Below are 23,628 nucleotides of genomic sequence, written 5' to 3' on the forward strand. Positions count from 1 at the left end.
CACTTAAATCAAGTTTTGTTTACAAATTGATCGTTTCCCCCTCTTCTCTTAATTCATATTTGGGTGCAGCAGATATTTGGGCCATTGAGATAGGCTTATCTCACCAGCTGTACATTGAGGAAAAATTTTCCCCTTTTTTAGAAAAAAAAGGGTTCAATGCTATCAATTAACAGATTGATACTACATCTCATTGTTTGAACAAAACCAGAAAGGCTTTAACATAAATTAAAACTTCTTAATTAAATAAGAAGCACAAAGTTTCTCTTCAATGGAAATTGCTTTTGTGCTGGATGGCTGGACACATATTTTCATGTCCATGTATTTCTTTTATTAAATATTTATGTACACAAAACTAACTACTCTCCCTTTCCCACTATTTCTCTGTGTTTGTGAATGTATTAATTAATTAAGAATGTGATGGATAAGAAGAGAGTAAATGGAGAGGGATACAAGAAGAGTTCTTCCAAACCCTAGAATGCAACCTAAGCATCTCCTTGATCTTCTCCTTAGTCTTGAATCTACAATCCACCTGGAGCACCAAACACAACTTGGAAACAACACCAACTTGTAGCATCTCCTGAAGAACACTTGAAGTCGCAGAGAACCTCGACACTGAAGAAAGTATCCTCACTCCTCTATCAGTGGCCACATGTGAAACCCTAAGTATCTTCTTGGACACTACAGCAATTCCAGCTCTGTGCCTTAACAACTCGGCTCTCCCTTCTGCGCATCCACATAGCTGATCCAACACCACCAATACCATCTCAGAATCTCTCTTCTCTGTCGTCTCTAGGAGTATCTCAGTCAACACCGAAACTGCACCAGCTTCCACGGCTTTGATCCTGTTTCGACTCCATTGACAGAGCTCAACCAAGATCTGTAATGAAGCCTTAGATGCCTGTTGCGAGATCTGGTCACGCAAAACGTTAACGATCTGAACAAAGTGTTCCACTCGCAAGGACATCAGGTAAGTGGGATCAGACAACTCGAACATGGATTTCAGAAGCAATGTAGCGTAAGCACGAGATGTGTAACTCCCATGTTGCAAGACCCGCATCATCAATCTCTCAATGAAATCACCATTTCTGCTGATCAGAAGTTTCTTGAGGCCAACCTCCGAGATATGGAGACGGTGAAGAATGTATAGGGCTTCAGCAGTACTGGCTCCACCACTCGTGCCTTCATCTTCCTCTACCATCCTTAAGCTTGAGCTCTCGTTGGCTACGATTGAAGCCAAGAACTCAACTGCCCCTGCAGATTCCAAACATTTCCGGTTCCTCTCGCTTTCGTTGGCGATGGATCTGAGACTTCGAAGGCATCTCATCTGATGTTGAAGGGTCTTACCCTCGTTGAGGAGTTTAACGATCTGGGCGTTATCGACCGGTGGCTTTGGTGTTGGGATTCGTTGGATGCCTTTAGAAGCATTGAGAGTGCACCATGCTTGGATCAACCGTCGGAGAGTGTGGTTTGGGGTCATAAGATCCGTTTCTGACAATAATAAGGGTTGTCTGGTGACTGGGCAGGTATTGTTCTTGCTTGAGAATATCCATCTCTCTATGAAATCCCGATCGTAGGTTATCCCGGAGGATACAGTCACCGGATCTCTCATGATTTCCATGGAGATCGGGCAGAGAAAATAGGATGGAACATCGACTTCTTCCATCTTGAACTTGTAAGAATCAAAAGCTAGCCGGTAAATAAGAATGAGAAAACCCGGAAAGGAGAAGAGACTCTGATCACTGCTTTGATTAAAGGTACGAGATGAAGTCGTTAGAAGTTGCAGATCAGTTTGGGAAAGTTTGTGAAGGACTGAAGGTGAGTGGAGACCTGATTTTATTTATAGGAGAGAGAGAGAAAGATTCAAAATCGAGAAAGTCAAAAAACACGGAGGATTTCACCAAAAAAAAAAATAAAAATACGGAGGATAATATTAAAAAAAAGGCAGATGCATGTACCTGTGAGAGGTAACCACCTGTCTGATTCTTATTATTTTCAAGGGAAGGAAGGGTATATCTGGGAACAAATTGGACAGGTGATTACCTCTCAAATGTACGTTAACTATCTGCACGTACACGTACATGCAGATGATCCATTGGGGTTTTTTTTTTTCCCTCTTTTGTTTGGTCTGGGTACAACTGTCAAGTACAACAACTCACTTTACGTGTGAGAAAGGTGTGTTTCTCTCTAACTTGTTTGACTTTCTCTCGGTAAAAACTTAAAGAATTCCTTTCTCTAACTCATGCCTTTTTTTTTTTTCAATAAAATATTGACTTGCCGCACCCACATTTTCAACGTGGAGTATGGATGTCCATACATAATTGAAACCATTTACATCCAAATCATAAAACTGTTTAATAAATAATTTGATTTTAGTTTTAAAATTGAGATCTTGAATCATTTAAACTGAAATAACTTAGGGTAAGAATAAATAAATTGCACCTAACAAATTAAGAGACATTCACACCTATTGAATAAAAAATTTAAACATATAAAGAAGTATAACCTTATAATTATTAAAAATAAACATATAACAATAATCAATTCAATTCAATATTAAGTTTACATATATTTCATTAAAAAAATTGTTTAAATAAAAATAAAATTAAAATTTTTTAAAATCATTTAAAAAAATTGAAAATGTTTACTAAAAAGTTCATTTTAGTTTCATCGCAAGGCGGGAGAGGGCAAGAATAAATATCGAAAGGGTATTTTTGAACATACAAAAATCCTAAGAGGGGTTTGTGAAACCTAAGATGATGAATGAACCGTCAATAGATGGAGGAAAACTTAATCCGAATAATATATAGAGAAAAATTCTCTATGAGGGAGTGAAACGCCTATGCACTCAAACACAGAAGGGGCATAATGACTACCCCACTTCCTATTAAAGGCAAAATTCTTGTTTCCAATGATACTAACATGTGTACTCTCATTAGCCGGTGCATGTGCTAGGGCCACACTCCCCGTAGAGAACTCTCCCCTATAATAGATAGTATAGCTGCAAGGATGGTATCATGAACTGTGGGAGTGTGGGTTTTCTAACAAAAGTCTATTGATAAAAACCTATAAAGATAGGATCCTGACCTGTCTCGATGTTCTCAAGATTGGATAAAAAAGTCTTGAGCTAGAATATTCCTCAAAAGTCCATCACGCTATTACACCATTTTGGTCAATGGTCGAACCTGAAAGAGTTTTCAACAACCGTCCATGTTCAGTTATTTCCATTAAAGGTCCAAACGTTCCAAATAACGGAAAATTTAATTTATATATTGCATTTAGGGATGCAAGTTTGGCCTTCCCAGCCTGAGCCTGCCTTAATCGATCTGGGCTGAGATGCACTGACTTTAAGAGCTAAGACTGATAACCCTTTTGTATTTATAATGATTGTAATAGAATTTTGATTTTGAATATATTACAATATAGTTACAGACAAGAGATAATGTCTGAACACCTTGTCTGAGCGGGGGTAAGGCGGTCTTTTCCATCTTACTGTGTGTGAGACGCATGAAAATAAGGGCAACTCAAAAATAGAGGATCCACAAACGTTTGGGAGGATAGATGGATTCCCCTCTGACAACTCACAAGTTTCAATAACAAAAGCTGATGATTGTGAGCTGAATTGGGTTTTCGAACTCAAAGATCAGCAGAACCGCACTTGGACGCTCAGCTTGTTTAATCACTCTTCCACTCCTCGAATTTTTGGCTGTCCCTCTATCATTGTTTTCTGGAGAAGATCAGTTGGTGTGGAGCTTCAAAAAATTTATGTTTTTCAGTTAAATCCGTTTACCAATTCCAATGTAATTTACAAAGAGCTAAAGAAAACACAGTAGCTTCGACTTCAAGGAGCAGTAGTTGGAACTTGGAAGAGTCCTCCATCGGATATGTGGAAAAGGGAGTTCGGCTCCACTGCATGTACCAACAGGTGAACCTACGTGTGAGAGTCAATCACTTGTTCTATTTTTGTCATTTACAAGGGGTTGGAGGGGTTTTTATAAAAATAAAATTAAAATGTGATTGATTTTGAGATGTACGTTCACCTGTTGATACGTGCAGATGATCCATTATCTGAAAGAGGATATGGAGATTCCAAACACTTCTAATTCTAAAAATAAATTATGTTCATCCCGTGTAAGGGAGACCAGTATGACCAATGCGCTTGTAAGGACCAATGGAGGAGGCACAGAAACATCTTGGGATGGGATTTCGGCTTTTCACAGGGGAGGGTGTCTCGGCATGGGTGCTACACTCCCCACAGATAGCTTTTCTCTCACGTTTAAATATGACTTTCTAACCTCCCACCCCTAAAAACAGTTTAAATAAAAACCATGGGCGATTATTTTAGATCCGGACAAGTTAAAACAAAAGCACCTATTTTTTTTTTTTTGGTGGGAAGCAAAATAGAACATGGCACCACAGCAGCAAAGGAAAGCTTGTGGACTTCACGTAGAAAATTAGAAGATGTCGGCGTGCGTCAATAGACAATTGGACACGAGTTAGAAAGAGAAATACCTTTTGTTTTAGTTCTTAGAGAGAGAAAGTCAAAAGGATGTGAAGGATTTCCGCTTTGCGAATCACTGGGTGCCATCTAGGCGAAGGAAACGATGAGTCCAGTCCGTAGAGGATGTCGATTCAGGAAACGATAAGCTTCGAAGACTCTTTTTTTTTTTTTTTTTTTCCCCAATTAATAATAGTAATAAAGTTGTCATACTGGAGGATGGAGGATACCGTGTTTTGACTTTCTGGATTTTGAATCTTTTTTCTCTCTCTCTCTCTCTCTCTCTCTCTCTCTTCTAATAGTAATATAAAAGGAGGTCTAACCTTCACAAACTTCCTCAAACAGATCGATCGTCTGCAATTCCGAACGAATTCATCATATCTCCTTATAACTTCAACCAAAGTACTCGACCAAACCTTTCTTCACCTTTCTGGATTTCTGTTTGTTTCAACCATTCGTTTCTGTTATTCTCTACATCTCTTTCAATCTTGAGCTTATTCACTTCCACAGCTTTCCCTCCGGGTTTTGACTCGTCGACAAGTTCAAGATGGAGGAAGTCGATGTTCCATCCTATTTTCTCTGCCCGATCTCCATGGAAATCATGAGAGATCCGGTGATTGTATCCTCCGGAATAACCTACGATCGGGGTTCCATAGCGAGATGGATATTCTCAAGCAAGAACAACAATACCTGCCCAGTCACGAGACAACCCTTATTATTGTCAGAAACGGATCTCATGACCCCAAACCACACTCTCCGACGATTGATCCAATCATGGTGCACTCTCAATGCCATCGACCGAATCCCAACACCAAAGCCTCCTGTCGATAAAGCCCAGATCCTCAAACTCCTCAACGAGGCTAAGATCCCGCAACATCAGATGAGATGCCTCCGAAGTCTCAGATCTATTGCCAACGAAAGCGAGAGGAACCGGAGAAGTTTGGAATCTGCAGGAGCAGTTGAGTTCTTGACTTCAATTGTAGAAGAGGACAATGAAGGCCCCAGTACTGATGAAGCCCTATACATTCTTCACCGTCTCCAGATCTCAGAGGTTGGCCTCAAGAAACTTCTGGTCAGAAGAAATTGTGATTTCATTGAGAGATTGATGATGTGGGTCTTGCAACATGGGAGCTACACATCTCGTGCTTACGCAACATTGCTTCTGAAATCCATATTCGAGGTATCTGATCCGATTTACCTGATGGCCTTGCGAGTGGAACACTATGTTCAGATCGTCAACGTTTTGCGTGACCAGATCTCGCAACAGGCATCTAAGGCTTCATTACAGATCTTGGTCGAGCTCTGTCAATGGAATCGAAACAGGATCAAAGCCGTGGAAGCTGGTGCAGTTTCGGTGTTGATAGAGATACTCCTAGAGACGACAGAGAAAAGAGATTGTGAGATGGTGTTGGTGGCGTTGGATCAGCTATGTGGATGTGCAGAAGGGAGAGCCGAGTTGTTAAGGCACGGAGCTGGAATTGCAGTGGTGTCCAAGAAGATAGTTAGGGTTTCACATGTGGCCACTGATAGAGGAGTGAGGATACTGTCTTCGGTGTCGAGGTTCTCTGCGACTTCAAGTGTTCTTCAGGAGATGCTGCAAGTTGGTGTTGTTTCCAAGTTGTGTTTGGTGCTTCAGGTGGATTGTAGCCTCAAGACCAAAGAGAAGGCCAAGGAGATGCTTAGGTTGCATTCTAGGGTTTGGAAGAAATCTTCTTGTATCCCTCTCCATTTACTCTCTTCTTATCCATCACATTCTTAATTAATTAATTTGTAAATTCACAAACACACAGAGAGAAACAGTGGGAAGCTAGGTGAGAGTAGTTAGTTAGTTAGTTAGTTATAGTTTTCTGTACAGTCATTATAAATTGGATAAAAGAAATACATGGTCATGATTCATGAAAAAGCAATTTCCATTGAAGCTTCTTCAATTCTTTTAGCAAGTTTTAATTTATGTGTCAGCCTTGCTGGTTCAATTCAAACAATTGAGGCATACTATCAAAAAAGGGCAAACTTTTCCTCAACAGCTGTAAAATTACAATTTTACCTATTATCCAGTCAAAGGTCTCACTAACGCTAGTGCAATAGACGGCAAATCCGACCAAGACAGAGAGAGGTCATCCATCCACTCGATCATTTGTGTCACCCAATTGATACATGTGTTGCACGTAGAGGGCCCGCCGCCACTTTTTTTAATTCTTGAATGTGCCCAATTATTTAAAGGTCTACTATACAAAGTGAGAAATAAGCTTGGCAAAGCAATTGTCCACTGAATCCCACTCGCTGATCACTTCTAATTAGGGGTATAAATGAATAGTCAAAATTCGTTTCTGAATCTGTGTTCGTATCCGTTGAGTATTATTCGAAAAGTTATATTTACACATAAACGGATAAAATATTTGATCCGTATTCGTATCAATGTCCGTATCTATTTAGCACTATCCGAATCCGTTCGAAAGTTAATCAGATGCAGATGTGGATATAGCACTATCTGAGTCGAATCCGATCCATTTACATCCCTACTAATGGTTGACTACCCAACCTAATTCCATTCCATTATCACGTGTAAAAAATTTTGTTGTTACCTGGGCTTGCAGTCAAAGAAATGGAATAATTAAATTTTTGTATTTTTCAATATACATTTTTAGATTCAATTTCTTTGACTGTGAATCGGGTAGTAAGAACATTTTGGCAACCCAGGTACCAGAAAAATTTCGCCCATAGTTAATCATCTCGTAATAGGGATAATGAAGACTTATCCATTGTGGATTTGGTTGGTTCAGAGAACGATAAACTTAAAGTTCAAGCATGAACAGACTGGGTCTATAGAAATTGGAAAATTATTCTCTCAGGTTTTCTGCCCAATACAGTTCGATCCCTTGTGCCTCTAATAAGAGGGGGTGGACTCCACCTGGGCAAGGGGTAAGGTTGTTATTTCTGCTGCCTATGAGAGGACTCCAATAAATTGTACCGAATAGAGAACCTGAGAGGATAAAGATCCAAAGAAACTTGACCTTAAACCAAAGACACTGGAGGCTGGATAAGATTTTTCGTACGAGAACCATTCTCGTACGCTAGATGGTGCACAGTGGAATCCAAGAGATCGAGCAAATGGATTCCATCTATACGCCATCTGGCGTACAAGAATGGTTCTCAGAATCTGATTATTGAGATATTGGTGGATAAGTTGTGAGGTGAGACAAATTTTTTGTTTTTCTTCTGACGAAGTAAAGGACTTTGCAGTGCCCAAAAAATACTAATCTTTTTGTAAGAATAGACAAAGTCATTGTACTACTTTTACAAGGTATTTACTGAAAATAGGAAAGACAAGCAGTGGGTGGAGTGGTGAGTGGAGCACCATTTATGCAAAGAAAAAGCCTGTTTTGGCGGCCATCGTCTACCTTTCACCTATTCCTATCAATTTCTCACCATGCACCAAAGGTAGTCAAAGTCTCTCCTTTCCGGTCTTGGACACCTAAAAGCCAAAAAAAAAGAAAAAGAAAAAAAAGAAAAGCTATGTAGTGCTTCAATGTCAATCTTGAATATGTTAGAAAATTAGAAATGTTTGGAGGTCTATTATCTTGTGGAGAAAAACCTTCACATGCCAAAATTTACCACTAATCGAAAAATGGATAGTGGTAGGTAGACTAATTAAGTCTTCATTTTTAAATAATTATGTTAGCACATGCCTCATATAAGGTGGTTCAAGAAAATTACTGTAGATGGTAGGTAATATTGTTTAACTAGAAATGTAGGTGAACTCATTTTAACTGAAGCGGTTTTTAGGTCTTATGGGGGTGGCAATATGAATGTTGTGAAATGAAGTTGATCGATTCACTTTAAATTTACTGTTGACAGTCAGTGGCCCACTCCAATAAGAAAACTGCATGAGTAACGCCAATGGTTCCTACTAATTAGGTATCATTCTCCCAAGAGGATTCCATGATTGACTCTCCTACCATGTATAGAAAACCCCTATCAATAAGACTCTCCACAATTGCTTCTATCTACAACCTACATTATATATATTCAGGTATAAATTTAACAAAGACATCTAGATCTATTAATATTTTATCTGTTGTTAGAGAGGCTTGACTTAAGCATCGAAGACTCCCCACCAGAACAAACCGACTCTCTTGTGCTTACTATGTTCTTCTATGCTGATTACCTGACAACAGAAGAATCCATTGATGATTTCTTGACGCGATAATTAGTTAAATCAAACATTGGATGGTCAGTTTTGTTAAGAGGACTTATTTTTAAGTAATCATGTAATTTTCCCCCAAGCTTTCTTTCCCTATACAAAATGATAACAATACGAGTTGAGGACTTTGCATGCTTGTGCCCTTCTTTTTGTACAAACAGTAACAGCAGTCTACAACAACTTTTATTTATCAGGTCGTCCCTACCAAGAGTAGGAAAGAAAAGCAACCGACAAATGCTAACGGCTATTTTACGGAAAGAAAAAACCCACTTTGTTTTGTCGGCCATATTATTCTGTTTTCTTGCCTCTTCTTCCTCTCCAGAGACTCTCCACTGCTTATCAGCCACCAGAGGGAAGTCAAATAACAGGAAAGGCCATATATAGCGCTTCAAAGCCACCCACCCACGACTCTTGCATGCGTTAGAAATGTAAGGCGGGAGAGGTCAACATATCTTGTGGAGGAAATCCGTCACATGCGATAATTTCTTCCATTAATATGAACTTCCGCATAACTAGTTTTGTTTTTTTGGTAAATCCGCATAAAGTTAAGTAGATCAAAACTAATTAAAATCTCTTTTTTGTTAATAAAATTACTAATACATGTTTAGCACAATTTATTTATTTATTTGAATTATTAAGGTAGGATCATAGAATTTAGAGACTCCAAGGTGTAACAAAAGACATGACGACCACAGATTGCTTTCCAAGCAAAAGTAGCCATCCAAAATATAAGAAAGCACAATTTAATCTTGGTATGATATGATTTCCAACGTGAACCTCATAAGAGAGCAAGCAAATAACCTCCTTCGCTGATGCTTAAATTGCTTTCCTGACTATTTATTTTCTTCGTTTCTCTACCTAGTACATTACTGCTACTTATGGCTTAGGTGACTGACTCTTGACTTGTCACTTCATAATGCCGATTTCCCAAAACCAGCGAAAGGTTCCCAACTCTTCTTTGATCCAACTTAGGGCCGATTGGCAACCTCGACCCGAGCTGAAGTGCGACGTGTCTGGAAACTCTAGATGTAAATGGATTCGGGAACTACTGTGAACGGTCTAAACTTCGACCCTTATTTCTTACTTCATATTGTAAAGGGGACCAAAGCCCATTTTGTTGGGGGGGGGGGGGGGGGAAGGTGCGGGTGCACCTGCATGGACTACAGGTGACTGTTACAAGAATGGAAGAGTGAAAGGGTCACCATTAAAGATCTCCCCCCCACCGCGGTTCATTGTTGGCTTACACACTAGGCTACCCTTCTCCGAAAGCTCCACAGAACCACCTACCACTGTCTTCGGCCGGAGGGGTTTATTGCACAAAAATGCCAAGACGCAGGCGCTCCCGAAGAGGGAAGCCCAACGAATGTCACTTGCAAAGCCCTGCACCTCATTAATCATTGAGTGTCTGTAGGCACGTGTAACATGTACACGCCATCTAATCATGTGTTTATTTTCAATAAAATAAGACATCGTCATGCATAGTAGAAAAACACTAAATAGTGTTTTAGAGTCAAGAAAAGAGACTCAAAAAATTGAAATGAGGGAACTCACATGCTTGAGAAAGGCACTAAATTTGACAGTGAACTACTCAGGGAATACCCCATCCGTCAGATGGAAGAAAAATTGTGTTCATGTGAAAGAAATGCCAGTGACCTTTTTACTGGTAACTGAACGAAAAGACAAGCAAACAAACTTATCATACAGGAAAAACAAGATAAACATCTATCTATTAAAACATAATGTACATGGATACAATTCACATACGGAACACCATACAAACATGACCAGAAGACAATTTGGTTGCCATTGCTGGGGATGGTTGAACCTCCAAGTAGGACTGACTTGATATAACTTCGACAATACCAAGTGGCATAATAGGCTTAGAGCACAAGGTTACAGAGAGGGAAAACATCTTCGGTGTCATGACACTAGTGTTGGCCTAGGCGTTCCTGAGTAGCCAGAAGAAACAATCAAATCTTATACACAAAATCTAGTGAAATCAAAAATAGCCTGACACCTAACAAAGTTGTACAAAGGGCGTGAGGAAACAGGAGGGCTTTTGATTTTTCTCATGGTACACTGTCCAGAACGATGTCACCAATTATGTTTTCTACTTGCTAAAGATACCTGTTTAAGCTAACACTGACTAGAGATGAAAATTAAACAGTAGTATGGCTCAACGCATTTTCTTTAAGGTCCTATGGTGTTTCATATGGTGTACAAATAGAATGTGATCATAATTCTGACATAGAACATAGCTATCCAAATTATCCTATTGAAAATCATCATTAAGTAAATTTTTTAACTGCAATAGGGCATATCAATCACTACATGCAGTTGAGGTCAAGTGATCAAATGGAAAAACCCAAAAAAGAAAAATGCATAAAGTTGTTCAATCTAGCAAATGTCAAATTTTTGAGATTGAAATAAACATTTGCGTTACTTCAATAAAAAATACATACTACTAGGCCTCGTAGGTCTCTAATAAATTAGCAAAAATAAGAATCATACCCCTATGCTCTTTTCTTATACTTTGCACATGCATTGATTTGCAAACTTATGTTCGTATTGATTGTAATTGTTTGTTTGGCATGTATATTTTAAACCAAGGCCAGGAATTTTTGTTGTATATTTGTGATGGTCCAACTCAAAAGCCCAAGTTTCAGGGTGGAGAGGCCTTTCCCAAAGTCATAAGCATAGCAGTTGCACACTACCCCGACCGATGTGGACTAAACCTCTTCCCCTCCCTCCCAACTCTCAATTCCTGGCCACAGAGAGCACTCAGTGCATCAACTCCCCCTCCCCCCCAGCTTTAGGCCATGGGCCCACATGGCCAATGCTATGCAACCCGCTCTGATACCATTTGACAGCATTAAACCTAAAAGCCCAAGCTTCAGGATGATGAGGTGATGCAGATCAGCAGCAGGATAGGTACTTTTTAAAGTACCAGCTGAAGAAGCACTCTTGACTCAAGTGTTGTAGCTGAGTTAGAGTTCACTCAGTCCTTGATGGCTCTTAGTTATGATGTGTTTTAGTTAAGTCTTTTATTTATGTTTTACTGTAAGTAGTGGGCTACGCACGTTAAGGTCAGGCACATACAATTATGTGTCTACACCTTTATTTCTGTTTCCTATTGTGTTTACGACTCTATTTCTGCTTCCTATTATATTTTACTCTCCTTTTTAGAGTAGGAGTCTTATTAACTCAACTAACTCTACTCAGTTGTTGTTTCACAAAGCTCCCAATGATTTTGAATAAAGATTTTAATGGCTTTTTGCTATATGGAGCTGTGAGAGAACATACGGGAACATCTGGAATTTTTTTATTCTGTTTGGTTGCTGTTTTCATAGCTGGTGGCAACCCAATGTTTTGGGGGAATTTTTGTGGCAAATCGACATCATCTAGAGTCATCCATCCTTAAGATTTAACTGAGACTTGAAGTTTTTCTCTGTCCAAAAGGGCTGGTTCGACCAGATTCTGGTCCTCATCAGATCTGCTGATTGACTGCTATCATAGTTCCTAGATTTTAGGAACTAGTAGTTGCTATTTCTGAAACTATCCCCTGGTTTTCAATCTGATTGTTGGATCATCACAAAACTTTGGGGTTAATTTACTCTATCTGAAAGGCCCACACTCCACCTGAATTGCGCCAGATCTGTTTGGTAGATTGTGTGTTATTAAATTTCATCTATTTCTGGTTGCCTAGTAGCTATTGTGATCATGTTTTTTGAGTGGCAGCTTAACACCTATTGGTAAGGTATGCCAATCTCATTAAGAGGCCCTTCCTAGGATCATAAGCCCAGCAGCCACACACTACCCGATCGATGGGGGACTACATCGCACCCGCCCCCCCCCCCAAAAAAATACATTCCTGGCCATGGAGCACACTCGTTGCATCAGTTTGCAGTCATTGCCTTGACCTTGGACTAATGTTGTATCTTCATTTGAAAAAACTTCAGCCAAGTAAATAGTAGGAGAAAGAAAATAAAGGTGACAAGTAAAGAGAAGGATCTCATACCTGAAGCATTTGCATTAATTTTGGGTGTTGCTCTAAAAGCTCACAAAGTTTCTCTCGGTCACTCAACAAAGACTATCATGAAATAAAAAAAGAAAACTTAGGAAGAGGAAAATTGAAAATGCTGAAATGGATACCAGCGCTACCCTTATACAGGCAATATCCAACAAATACCTGAATGGCTTCAGGGGAACTAAAGTACTCCTGCAGTGACATCCCTGAATCTTGATGTTGCTGGGATGAATTATCACCATGCTGGTACAGGGTTTGTGGTTGTACATGTTCACCCTGTTGTTGCAGAGGTTGTGAAATGTGGTCTGGTTGTTGGGGTTGATAGTAAACAGGTACTGGAGAAATATGGGACTGTGGCATTTGCAGTGGCTGCATTAGCACTTGAATGGGGCCATGTAGCAGAGACACCCCTTGGTCTGATTGCTGTTGTGAAACTTGAATAGGTGGTCTAATATGCTGAGGATGGGGTGTACGAGGTGGTTGTGGTGGTTGCAGTGGTTGTAACTGTACACGAGGTTGAGCCAACTGAATGGCAGCTTGACTGGTTACAGAATGTAGGAGACCAGATAGGTTTTGGCCCTGTTGCTGAGTTGCCATACTGCTCAAAAAATTTCCAGGCATGGATGTAGGCCTATTAGGTAGCAACGGTGGTAAAGGTGGTGGAGGTGGTGAATAAGAAATCAGACCTCCAGATGCAGAAAAATTACTGGATCGAGTATCACTTAAAGATATAGCAGATGTCAATGGAAGCTGAGGGGTTCCAGCACTAGTCTGACTAAACCCTGATGACTGGGAACTAGTCTTTAAAGGTGTTTGTGTAACAGATGAAGCCGAATATGGTGGAGGTGTAGGAGGAAGCGGAGGTGGTCTAGCAGATCCACTAGAAGTGTTGATCTCATCGTGTAACCTACTTGAAGGTGAGGCAGAAGCCCACAAATACTTTGAATCCTGCATATGAGAGGCGGTGGTTAATTGCATAGTAACTGCTGTTAAATACAGATAGATGCTCTGTTTGACAGTGAAAATTATAGGAGTGATTTAGTGATTCTGCAAATGCAGATGAACTAGCTGAAGGTAATAGCAAGCTAGCAGCAGAATTGTGAACAGAAGGTTTGTCTTCTCTTACATGGAAAGCCGGTAGAGCACTGGGGCCACTACCATCAAATGCTTGCAATGGATATCCTGTTGGCATTGGTGGTTGCAGATCTCTCATAGAGTGACCAAATGGAGAGGAATGACTTTGAACAGGTTCAGCTGTCTGTGATGTTATGGAGGAGACCATTGGTGGAGGAGGCAACGGAGGTAATGGTGGTTGATTGAGCAGCGGCTTCTGTTCATAAGGTCCTTGAGATCCAGTTGCCAAAGTAGTGTTAAGAGCTTGTTGCGGACTGGCCCTCTGATAGAAAGTAGGTGGAGTTGCTCTAGAATCATCTAGCATTTGCACAGATCGAAAACCTTTATTATAGAAAGGTGAAGGTAATCCAGAGAGGTTTGCTGTTGCAGCAGAATCAATCCTACCAGAGGGCATAATAACTGGAACAGCATTCTTTATTTCATCAGATTGCTCTTGAAAAAATGGTTTCTCTCCATTTGGTCCCATGTACTTCTCTGAAGAAATACTTGCTTCTTGGCTCAATGCCATCTCAGATCGTGAAACTGACCTCGTAGAAGAAAACTCACTTCGTGTATTTTCAACAACATTGGATGTTGATGGTGTACCCAGGTGAGAAAACTGAGTACTTTCATTTACATCACTTTCAGTCTCTTCAACAATTGAATGGGGGGGACTTTCCCCAATATTGACTGGAGCAGGCTGCAAATTATCATCCGGCTGAGGAAATGGTATTCTATCATCCAATTCTGCCTCCTCGTCATCAAACACAATATCTAATTCCTGCAGATCATCATCAAGATCTGCTTTCAACTGCTGAGATCTATCGAACTTCTCAGAATCAATTTCATTCTCAGGAGGTGCATTCTTGTTTGGTGCTGCTGGCTCCCCAACAGTAATAGTTGCTAGATTTTGACGCTCTCTCTGTCTTGCCATGAACTCATCAACATGAATTGATGGAGGCCTACCACTGGTTGATCCTCCACGCTGTATTGAGCCTACAACATTTGAGCTACTACTTACACCATCTGCAGTGTTTCTTTCTCTGGCAACATAGTCATCCACATGCATAGAAGGTGGCCTGCTGGTGTTTGGCTTGCGCTGCCGAAAGGTATCCCTACGAGTAGGAGCACTAGAGGCAGATGGAAGCCCCAATCCCCGCGAAAATGCAGTTGGGCCCATGACCTCTGAACCTGACCCTTCAACTCTGGAACGTCTATTGGAGACTTCCACTGATGCTATTTTTCTCTTTACAGGAAGGGCTGGCAGTCTATCAGATGAAGATTCAGGGCATTCCCAGAGAAACTTGTCTGTGAGTCCCCCAAGAGAAAAGAAATCATCAGTCTTTTCAGCATTACTGTCGGGCTTCATGATCCGTAGCAATGATGATCCAACTTCATCATTCAGAATGCTCTTCATTGTTAGAGAAGGAAACAATAGATGAGGCGGAAGTATCTTTGAATGAACTTGAACATCACTTGATGATGAAGGAACACATTCACCAGAACAGATATCATCCACTGTAAATGAGCCAATTGGCTTTTGCAGCAAAAACAATATCGATTTTGCAAATTCCAGAGTCTGCACAGTGCTTAGAAAATACTGTAAGTTAGACCACAATTCAGAAAGGAAGCATGAAATGGAAAACTAAATGTATGATAGCTAACCTCAGATAAAGTGGTTTCCAGATTTGAAGCGGCTAACTTTTCATCCTCATTCAACGTCGTGTTCAACAGAACTATCAGTTCCTCTAAATCAGAATTTTTCGGGGGGGAATCATCAGTGCCATCAAAATCATGAGGAAGCCCAAAAAGGCATTTCAACACAGCAACTCCCTCCATGTTAAAACTGATAAACAAACAAAATTACTTTATAGGAGATGCAATTTAACAACAAAAATTTGCACACAAGATGATGGTATGTGCACACCTATCCATAAAATTCAAAATGCAGGTTCCTATCCATAAATTTCAAAATTCAGCTTCTCAAAAACTAACTAATCTTTCTCCAGTTTGCAGATAGAAAAGGTTCCAGACCAAGACAGTGAATAATCAATTAAAAGAAGAAAAGAAAAACTGCAAACCAAGGTAATATGATACAAGAAGCGGGACCCCCTAGGATGCATAGGATCCCCCTAGGAGAAGTACTCGGGTGGAGTATGAGTTGTGATCCACTAACTCACATCTTTAGTAATCAAGGCCTTTGAGGATTCTAGCAAGCTTCAAATGCCATAACTCATCAACAGCAACCATCTATTAACACAACTACATCTCCCACAGCAGAGAAAAAAAAAAACAACCAATCCAGACAATGGCGGTAAAACTGGGTAGCAGACTTTGGAGTTGTAGAAAGATATGGTTAGATATTACCAGCCGAGCCAACACGGGCTTGAAATAAGACCTCAGGGCGACTCAAATGGTCCTCTGGTTTCATCATCAACAGATACCAGGTCAGAAAGAAAGAGGAACATGTTTCAAGAGATGGCGGAAGTGCTATTCTGCCTAGGTCTTTTCGATTCAAGCTTGGACAACATCAGGGCCACCAAAAAACTCTTCAAATGTGATGTTTTGGATCTGGATACAAGTCTTCACATGCTGTTCTCTTCTCAAAAACCCTTTACTACTCTAGCGTTCAAGGTGAGAGAGCAGGACAGAGTTGGCTGCCTTAATTGACTCTCAAACCTGTAAACCTGCTCTGATACCAAGTTAAAAATGGTGTAAGAATCGAATCAAGAGAGGAGAGGAGAAGATAGGAGGTGAGAAGAGAAGAGAATGTGCAACCGAATAATGGAGAGAGTTGCTTCCTCTCCCATATTTGATTTCCTAATATGAAGTGAGAATTACAACCACCTCCCTAGGGAGGTAAAAGGTAAAAAAGGAAAATTACAACATAAGACAACAAGATACTAAACTAGTACCCAAACTACCCTTATTACATAAACTCCAACAGATCCTCTTGAAGAGTTGGTTCTTATTTGAACTGGTTCTACATTAGGATTCTTCCCTGTCAACTCAACTGATAACCTGTTCCCTCATTGGTTCCTGATATTGGTATTGTTTCAGATCTGTTACAAGCAAGAGCTTCACCTTCAAACCAGGTCTCAGAGACTGGTATTATTTCTGAAGTTCCAGGTTCAGTCAAGTTCCTGATATCAAAGTAGTCATCGATCTCAGAGACTATTGCTGATCTAAATTCCTTGTTCTAAATCTAACGTGCTGCTTTGATCTCTGTGGCTATTTTTCACTAGTTGCTAAATCTGGTTCTGGTTCTACCTGCTATTTCTGTAACCTATTTCTAATCTCAGTCTATTTTCTATTTCTGAAACAGGTTTCCAGTTTGGAAAGTTTCTAAAATCTGACTTTTTCTGAAGTTTCCAAATCTGAGAGTTACCTTCTATTGTCGCTATAGTTCCAATCTAATTTCAGGTTTATATTTCTAAACTTGGATTTGCTAACTTGTCATAACTTCAGATCTAACCAAAGGATTGATCTGAAATTGAAGTATTCGGTTCCCCTCTTTAATTGAGCCTTCAACCAAGGATTGAGCCATATCAGAATTCCTGATCTTCTGTTATTGGATTTTTCTTAAATCTAGGTTCCTAAATTCCCTGGGATTTCGGGAACTTTTCTGTTGGTTTCTAAACCCTAATGCCTCAGGTAACTTAGAACCACATTTAATAAAATGAAATTCAACTTATCAGCATATCATTTTGTTTAGCTGCACTACAATTCAATAGGAAACTAGGAATATATAGAAGATTTACTAGTTAGAACAGGATAACTCACACCTACCCAAGAGAAGTTACTTGTACTTTAACATTGTCTTGATACACCGCAAGTGGAAGGAACTTGAACATTCCAAGATTATGTACCCAGATCTTTTGCCCTTCTCGATAAAAAATTTTGGCATTCTTATTGAACAAATAGAGGGAATAGAAATCTCCAAAATCATTGAGTGCAAGACAACGCATTAATTAAGGAATCCAAGCCAGCAAGCAATGTAGTCTGCGCAGTTATTGGAAACCTTGATCTCTATGCCGTAAAACAAAAATTAAAAACTAGAGTCGATCAAAACTATAAGGCACAAAATAAAGATTCTACATACGTATTTTGAGTTGATTCCCTGAGGTACAGGTGCTTATAAATCCCATAAACAAATTCTCCAAACAAAGGACCCCGTGGAATTCTAGGAACAATAAATTTTTGTTCTTTGAACCAAATACCAGAAGTGAATATCCATCAATTGCATGTAGAATTGTTATCATCTTGCATAAGTTAGAAACATAATTTGTCGTGGAAACTAGGCAACCAGTCTTGATATAATCTCTGTCAAAAGCAACTTAAGAATGGGAAGAAAATCAGTATAAGGTTTAATTCCTAATCCTAAATGGAATGTAACGATGTAGGGATCCATATGTAAACATAGTCTCTATTTACATACGCTCGAATGACCCCTTCTCATAATGAGAATGTTCATAACTCAATTCCATATATATATATATATATAATTTTATTTTTGAAGCTATAGCCTCGTGAAATAGAACCATATCTAAGTGCTCTCAAGTTTAATGGCTCACCGTTGAATGAATGACTTCCAGTACCGTAGGAAATTATCGCATACAAAACTAGGATAGAAACAAGTGTAATTGTTGGAAGAATCGTAGGTTAGAAAAGAGAGAATGAGAGAAAATTATATCTTGTATTCATTGATGGGTAAACCCCTCTATTTATAATAGAGGGGAAAATACAAAGGGACTGAAATAGGCAATGTGGGACTAAAACCCACATAGCCGACTGTAGACATAATTACCCCTAACTAACTGTCTCTATAAGAGCAGTGGCTTAAACCTAATAACATAAGAATAAAATTACCCCAAAAGGACCAGAATACCCCCACAGTATTTTGGATTACATATTTCAACACTCCTCAAGCTGGATTATACAAATAAGTAAAGAAAGAAGATCCAGCTTGAACTAAAAAGAAAAAAAGAACTCCATAATAATGCAAACACTCCCCCTCAAGTTGGCGCATACAAGGTACTAATGCCCAACTTAAACAAAATGGGAAGAAACTAAGTTACAGCTGAATCCAGCTTGACATGAATGCAGCTCCCAAATAAACCTTCAAGAACTTGAAAAATAGATCTTCAAAACCTGGGCAGACTTGATCAGCAAACTTTCACCAATCTTCAACAGCTGTCCAGTGATAAATCTCAAACTGATAATCTTGAAGATAAGCAACTAGGGCAGCAAGCAGCGGAAACAAATAAATCAGGCAGCAAAAATGATCAACCCAACTATAGAACCTCATATAGGCAGGCAATAACCAAACATCTTCAATACTTTAACACTTCAATCTCCCCCTTACGGCCAACTTAACCCAATAACAAAGGAGATACCCAATGGCAATGGTGGAAACTCTGATCTTCTATGTTTTGCACCAAGTGTTCCTGTAAGTTCTGCTTCTACAATGTCTACAGGTGTACTGTACATAATCTCCCTCTCACGTGTAGTAGTACACGACTACACGTGGACATAACAGAGATGATGTAAGTGATAGGGCAAAAGCATAATATTCCAGAATTTTTCAAAAAAGGTGCTAAGGGTAATGGAAAAAGAAGAAATGGCATATTAGAGAATATCATTATCGTCCCAAGTGGTTATGGGTTTATGCCAAAGGTATGTTTTGGGAGGTGGTGAAGTGAAAAGAGCAGTGGGATAATGAATTACGGAGTAAAACAATGCAACATATAAATTTTCAACCAACTTCAAACGATCAAACAAACACTTTTGATGGAAACTCCTGTAGGGGAGAAACTCCTAACTCCAATATTCAAATCTGATAAGTATACAGATCTTATTTGAAGTAAGGAAAAGTTCCAATCTTCAAGGCTTGATCAATCTTCAAACAAGGAAGAACAAGTGTGCAAAAACTTCAATGTATAAACTCCCACATGTGAAATAGGACTGACGAAGATATCTGGCCAGCAATTGATGTAAGAAGCTTCAACAAAAAACTTGGATCAGATCTGAATTAGTGAACAATGCTAGGATAAGCTCCAAAATAAGCCGGATATGAATCAGAAAAGTTTCACATAACTGAATAGGTTCGTAGTTGCAACCAATAACCATGGAACACACTGTTGTAATCCCAAATAAGCTGATCTCCAGGGTAGTAGATTCGATTCTTCAATAATGAAAGAAATTCGATCTCCAATAGTAGGATACTCAGTCTCAATAATAGGGCAACAATAGTCCTCATAAAGGTAGCAATAAAATGTCAACCAGTCATACATACAAAAGCTAATCAATAGAACCAGCAAGGTATGTAGTAAAGCTCAATAGAACCAGCAAATTTAAGATAAATAATCCGACAGATCCATAGGTAGTTGAAGCAGCCAGCCACATAGGAACCAATAAAAAATAGGTTGATAATTGAAGAAATCGAGCCGTAAGTGTGAACCTGAATTTTTTTTCAAAAAAACTCCAAGAATGATGCTGAAATTTGGGTTGAATACTCATCTAATATGTATAAGACTCTCCTCAAAAAATTAGCTTGATAGGACAACCCTAACCCTAAAATCGATTTTTGTCAGGGATTTAGAAAACCTTGAAATTGAGATCGATTTAGGGAAAGGGGACTTCAATTGCTGATGTAGACTTGCAATAGATGCTGATTAGTACTACTTGAATAGGACCTCCAATGCAAACAATCAATCTCCAGTAAGAGTGAGACTTGATCGTCAAAGGGGAGAGCCTCCAAAAAATCGCAGAAGAAGAACAGAGTAGCATTACAGCATTACAGCACTACAGCAGCAAAAAAATCCCTATCCCAAATCGATTTTTATCAGGGTTTTGGAAAACCCTGAAAAGCGGAGATCGATTGGGGTAGGGTCTTCAAAATAGCTCGGATAAGTGCAATATCGAGGTCATTGGTCCTTGAAGTGGGAGTAATCAGCCCTCCAAAAATCAGCAAAAGCTGAAACCTATAACCCAAATTTCGATTGGAGTCAGGGTTTTAGCAGGTAACCAAATTAGTAGGTTAAGAAAGTTTTGTTGTAGAAACAAATCCAGCCATCAGAAAGGGTCCAAACTTAGGTCGAGTAGGGTTTGTAGTAGTAGGGAATCACCCCCAAAAAATCAGCTGCATCTGAAAAGAGAAACCCTAAAATCGATTGGAGTCAGGGTTTTGAAAAAATCTGACAAGTTGAGATCGATTAGGATAGGGGCTGGAAAGGTTAATGAATGATGGAGAAAAAGAAAAAAGGGAAGGAGGACAATGGAACAGGGTAGAAAGGGGGTGGGTGCATAGGAGCCTCCAACAATGGAGGATCAGCCATCTTTACTGATAGAAATCAGATCTCCGAAAAATTCTGGAAAGCTCCAATATCGCAGGTATGGTTCCAACAGATTTCGAACATAATTTTTAATAAAAAAAGGTAGTATGGGAGGAGGGCAGCAACTAAATCATTGGATGCTTTGATTACCTCATTAGTGCTGTCCCCTTACAAGGATGAGAAGAAAAAACACAGAAGAAGAAACCGGAGAGAGAGAGAGAGAGAGAAAGGTGGGAGAAGGTGATTGAAGAGAAGAAGGTTTTTTTTTTCCTCTTTTTCTAACCTAGATCAGACCTGCTCTGATACCATGTTGGAAGAATCGTAGGTTAGAAAAGAGAGAATGAGAGAAAATTATATCTTGTATTCATTGATAGGTAAACCCCTCTATTTATAATAGAGGGGAAAATACAAAGGGACTGAAATAGGCGATGTGGGACTAAAACCCACATAGCCGACTATAGACATAATTACCCCTAACTAACTGTCTCTATAAGAGCAATGACTTAAACCTAATAACATAAGAATAAAATTACCCCAAAAGGACCAGAATACCCCCACGGTATTCTGGATTACATATTTCAATAGTAATCACGAAGAATGACATCTGATTCCTCCACACGATTAGTATCAACTTATACAACAGTTTTTCTTTCGAACCAGTCTTTCTTTCAAACCAGTCAGCAAGCAAATAAATTCAGAAGAGAATAACCACTGATAAAGAAGAGAACTCACTTTTTACCTTCCATGCAGAGAAATAGACCACCTGAAAACAATGACCTTGCAGCCTCAATAGCATAGGGTATCAGACCATCCCTGCCATCAATTGATCTCAATAAGTTTCTGCAGCAATACAATAAAGGTGGATGCTTAATCCAACCACATTCATAAAAGGCAGCATCATTTGCATCGCCATCACGTCTTCTCTTTGGTTCAAGATTCTCAAAAGTAGAAGCTTGGAGCTCTGCAGAAGTGGAAATAAAGGCACTTCTACCCTCACAGCAAGAAGCTAACTCTTTAAAGACTGTTAAACACGCAACTAATTCCCTTCCAACTGGTAGAACCTGGAAAAGAATGAAGAATGATTTTCTTCATGATATGATAGGGAGACAATAAATGGTCAAAAGGGGTGGGGAATGTGCTATTGTGGAAAGAGCATATCAGAAGTGCACAAAACCAGGATTTCTCTACAATCTTACAGGCTGGTTCCCCAAGGGGGTTAGGACCAGCATTACAAAATGATAAAGCAAGATATATACCAGTTGGTTCTAATGTATTTAAGCCTCTATCAATCTAATTTGATACATGGAAACCAAAAACCCTCAGTTCTTTAATCTTTTTAGTGTATCTCTAAGCCGGTTCTGTATACATTTCAAAATACTGCAATTTCTGGTAACAAACAGTTTGTATCATCTTTGTGATGCAGTTAAATCACCTAAATAGGATTATTTTAATGGAAATAAGCCTTGGGTTGGGTTATATATGTGTTGGGCCTTTAGTCCAATTGGTTTTCATTGTAATGGGCCTATAATATGGGTAGAGGCTAGGCATACGAAATTAGTAAGTTAAGTGTCTTTATTTCTTTGTTATTTCAGTTTCCTAGTCAGTTTAGGTTACCTTATTAGTTAAGGATTTGGTAAGGCCTTTCCTTTTTAGTGTAGGAGTCTATTTTTGAGTCTTCTAAGGGGGTCCAGCATTGTACACGAATTTTGATTAATGAAAAGTTTTTGCTACTCTTCTTCTCCATTGAAGACATCTTGTGTTTGATCAGGAAACTCCTTGTGTGTGATCAAGGTAGATTGGTGTCTGATCCAATCGAACATTTTGTGCTATGAAGCCTGGGTGGATTGTTCTATTGCTCATATTCCTAAACTATTGTTCTAATACTGAATTTGGTGGTTATTTTATCTCTTGTTATGCCATTAACAAGTAAGTTCAAGTTCGGAATTTTCCTACACTTCCTACTCTATGGTAGATCCATATGCAAGGTATTTTTTGCATGAATTCTGTGTAGAACAATCCGACCGTTAGAATCATATCATCGTTTTGATGTATACATTGATGATGCCCTTTCCTAACAGTTCGAGCTTTTAGGTGAAACAGTAGCGAACATGGTATCAGAGCAGGGAGATCAAGTGTTCGACTCCTGGGAAGTGCATCAGAAGAGTTTTCCCGACATTTCTTCTCCCTCGGTGTCGCGCAAAGGAAATGCCGCGAGAACTCCACGTACAAGGGCCATGGGATCTTGGGCTGCATGTGCGGGGGAGTGTTGATGTATACATTGATGTTGCCCTTCCCTAATAGTTCGAGCTTTTAGGTGAAACGGTAGCGAACACATCTTTTGACCTAATGTTCTTCAGTCGAACAGAAGAAATTGATTCAAATTTGACAGGATTCTGACCGTCGATCTGAAAATATTTTAGATTTCCTATTCTGCCCCTACCCCCATTCTAGTTACTGT

General features: G+C 39.4%; 3 protein-coding genes across 4 annotated transcripts in view; 1 reads left to right on the top strand and 2 right to left on the bottom strand.

The window, feature by feature from the left end:
* Positions 1-285: 285 nt before the first annotated feature.
* Positions 286-1,702, bottom strand: LOC122666991 (E3 ubiquitin-protein ligase PUB23-like). 2 transcript variants are annotated; one of them, XM_043863132.1, is made up of 2 exons: positions 1,217-1,702; positions 286-1,186 (listed from the first exon to the last, which is right to left on the bottom strand). In XM_043863132.1, exons 1-2 carry the CDS (start codon positions 1,661-1,663, stop codon positions 407-409), a joined length of 1,227 nt encoding a protein of 408 aa, XP_043719067.1. In that variant the 5' UTR covers positions 1,664-1,702; the 3' UTR covers positions 286-406. The 2 variants fall into 2 exon arrangements, with proteins under 2 accessions (XP_043719067.1, XP_043719066.1); XM_043863131.1 differs by having other exon boundaries at positions 287-1,702.
* A 3,253-nt stretch (positions 1,703-4,955) lies between these two features.
* LOC122666992 (E3 ubiquitin-protein ligase PUB23-like) lies at positions 4,956-6,387 on the top strand. The gene is made up of 2 exons (XM_043863134.1): positions 4,956-6,265; positions 6,329-6,387. Exon 1 carries the CDS (start codon positions 5,043-5,045, stop codon positions 6,252-6,254), a length of 1,212 nt encoding a protein of 403 aa, XP_043719069.1. The 5' UTR covers positions 4,956-5,042; the 3' UTR covers positions 6,255-6,265; positions 6,329-6,387.
* A 4,005-nt stretch (positions 6,388-10,392) lies between these two features.
* Positions 10,393-23,628, bottom strand: part of LOC122667557 (protein virilizer homolog) — a 78,657-nt gene continuing 65,421 nt past the window's right edge. The window contains exons 23-28 of the mRNA XM_043863883.1: positions 21,903-22,231; positions 15,502-15,682; positions 13,850-15,415; positions 12,886-13,671; positions 12,715-12,786; positions 10,393-10,645 (exon numbers count right to left, since the gene is read on the bottom strand). Of these exons, the coding sequence (XP_043719818.1) occupies positions 10,625-10,645; positions 12,715-12,786; positions 12,886-13,671; positions 13,850-15,415; positions 15,502-15,682; positions 21,903-22,231 (2,955 nt within the window). The 3' untranslated portion in view covers positions 10,393-10,624. The remainder of the gene's footprint in view (positions 10,646-12,714; positions 12,787-12,885; positions 13,672-13,849; positions 15,416-15,501; positions 15,683-21,902; positions 22,232-23,628) is intronic.

The sequence above is a fragment of the Telopea speciosissima genome, chromosome 7 (genome assembly GCF_018873765.1).
Source record: "Telopea speciosissima isolate NSW1024214 ecotype Mountain lineage chromosome 7, Tspe_v1, whole genome shotgun sequence".
NCBI lineage: Eukaryota > Viridiplantae > Streptophyta > Magnoliopsida > Proteales > Proteaceae > Telopea > Telopea speciosissima.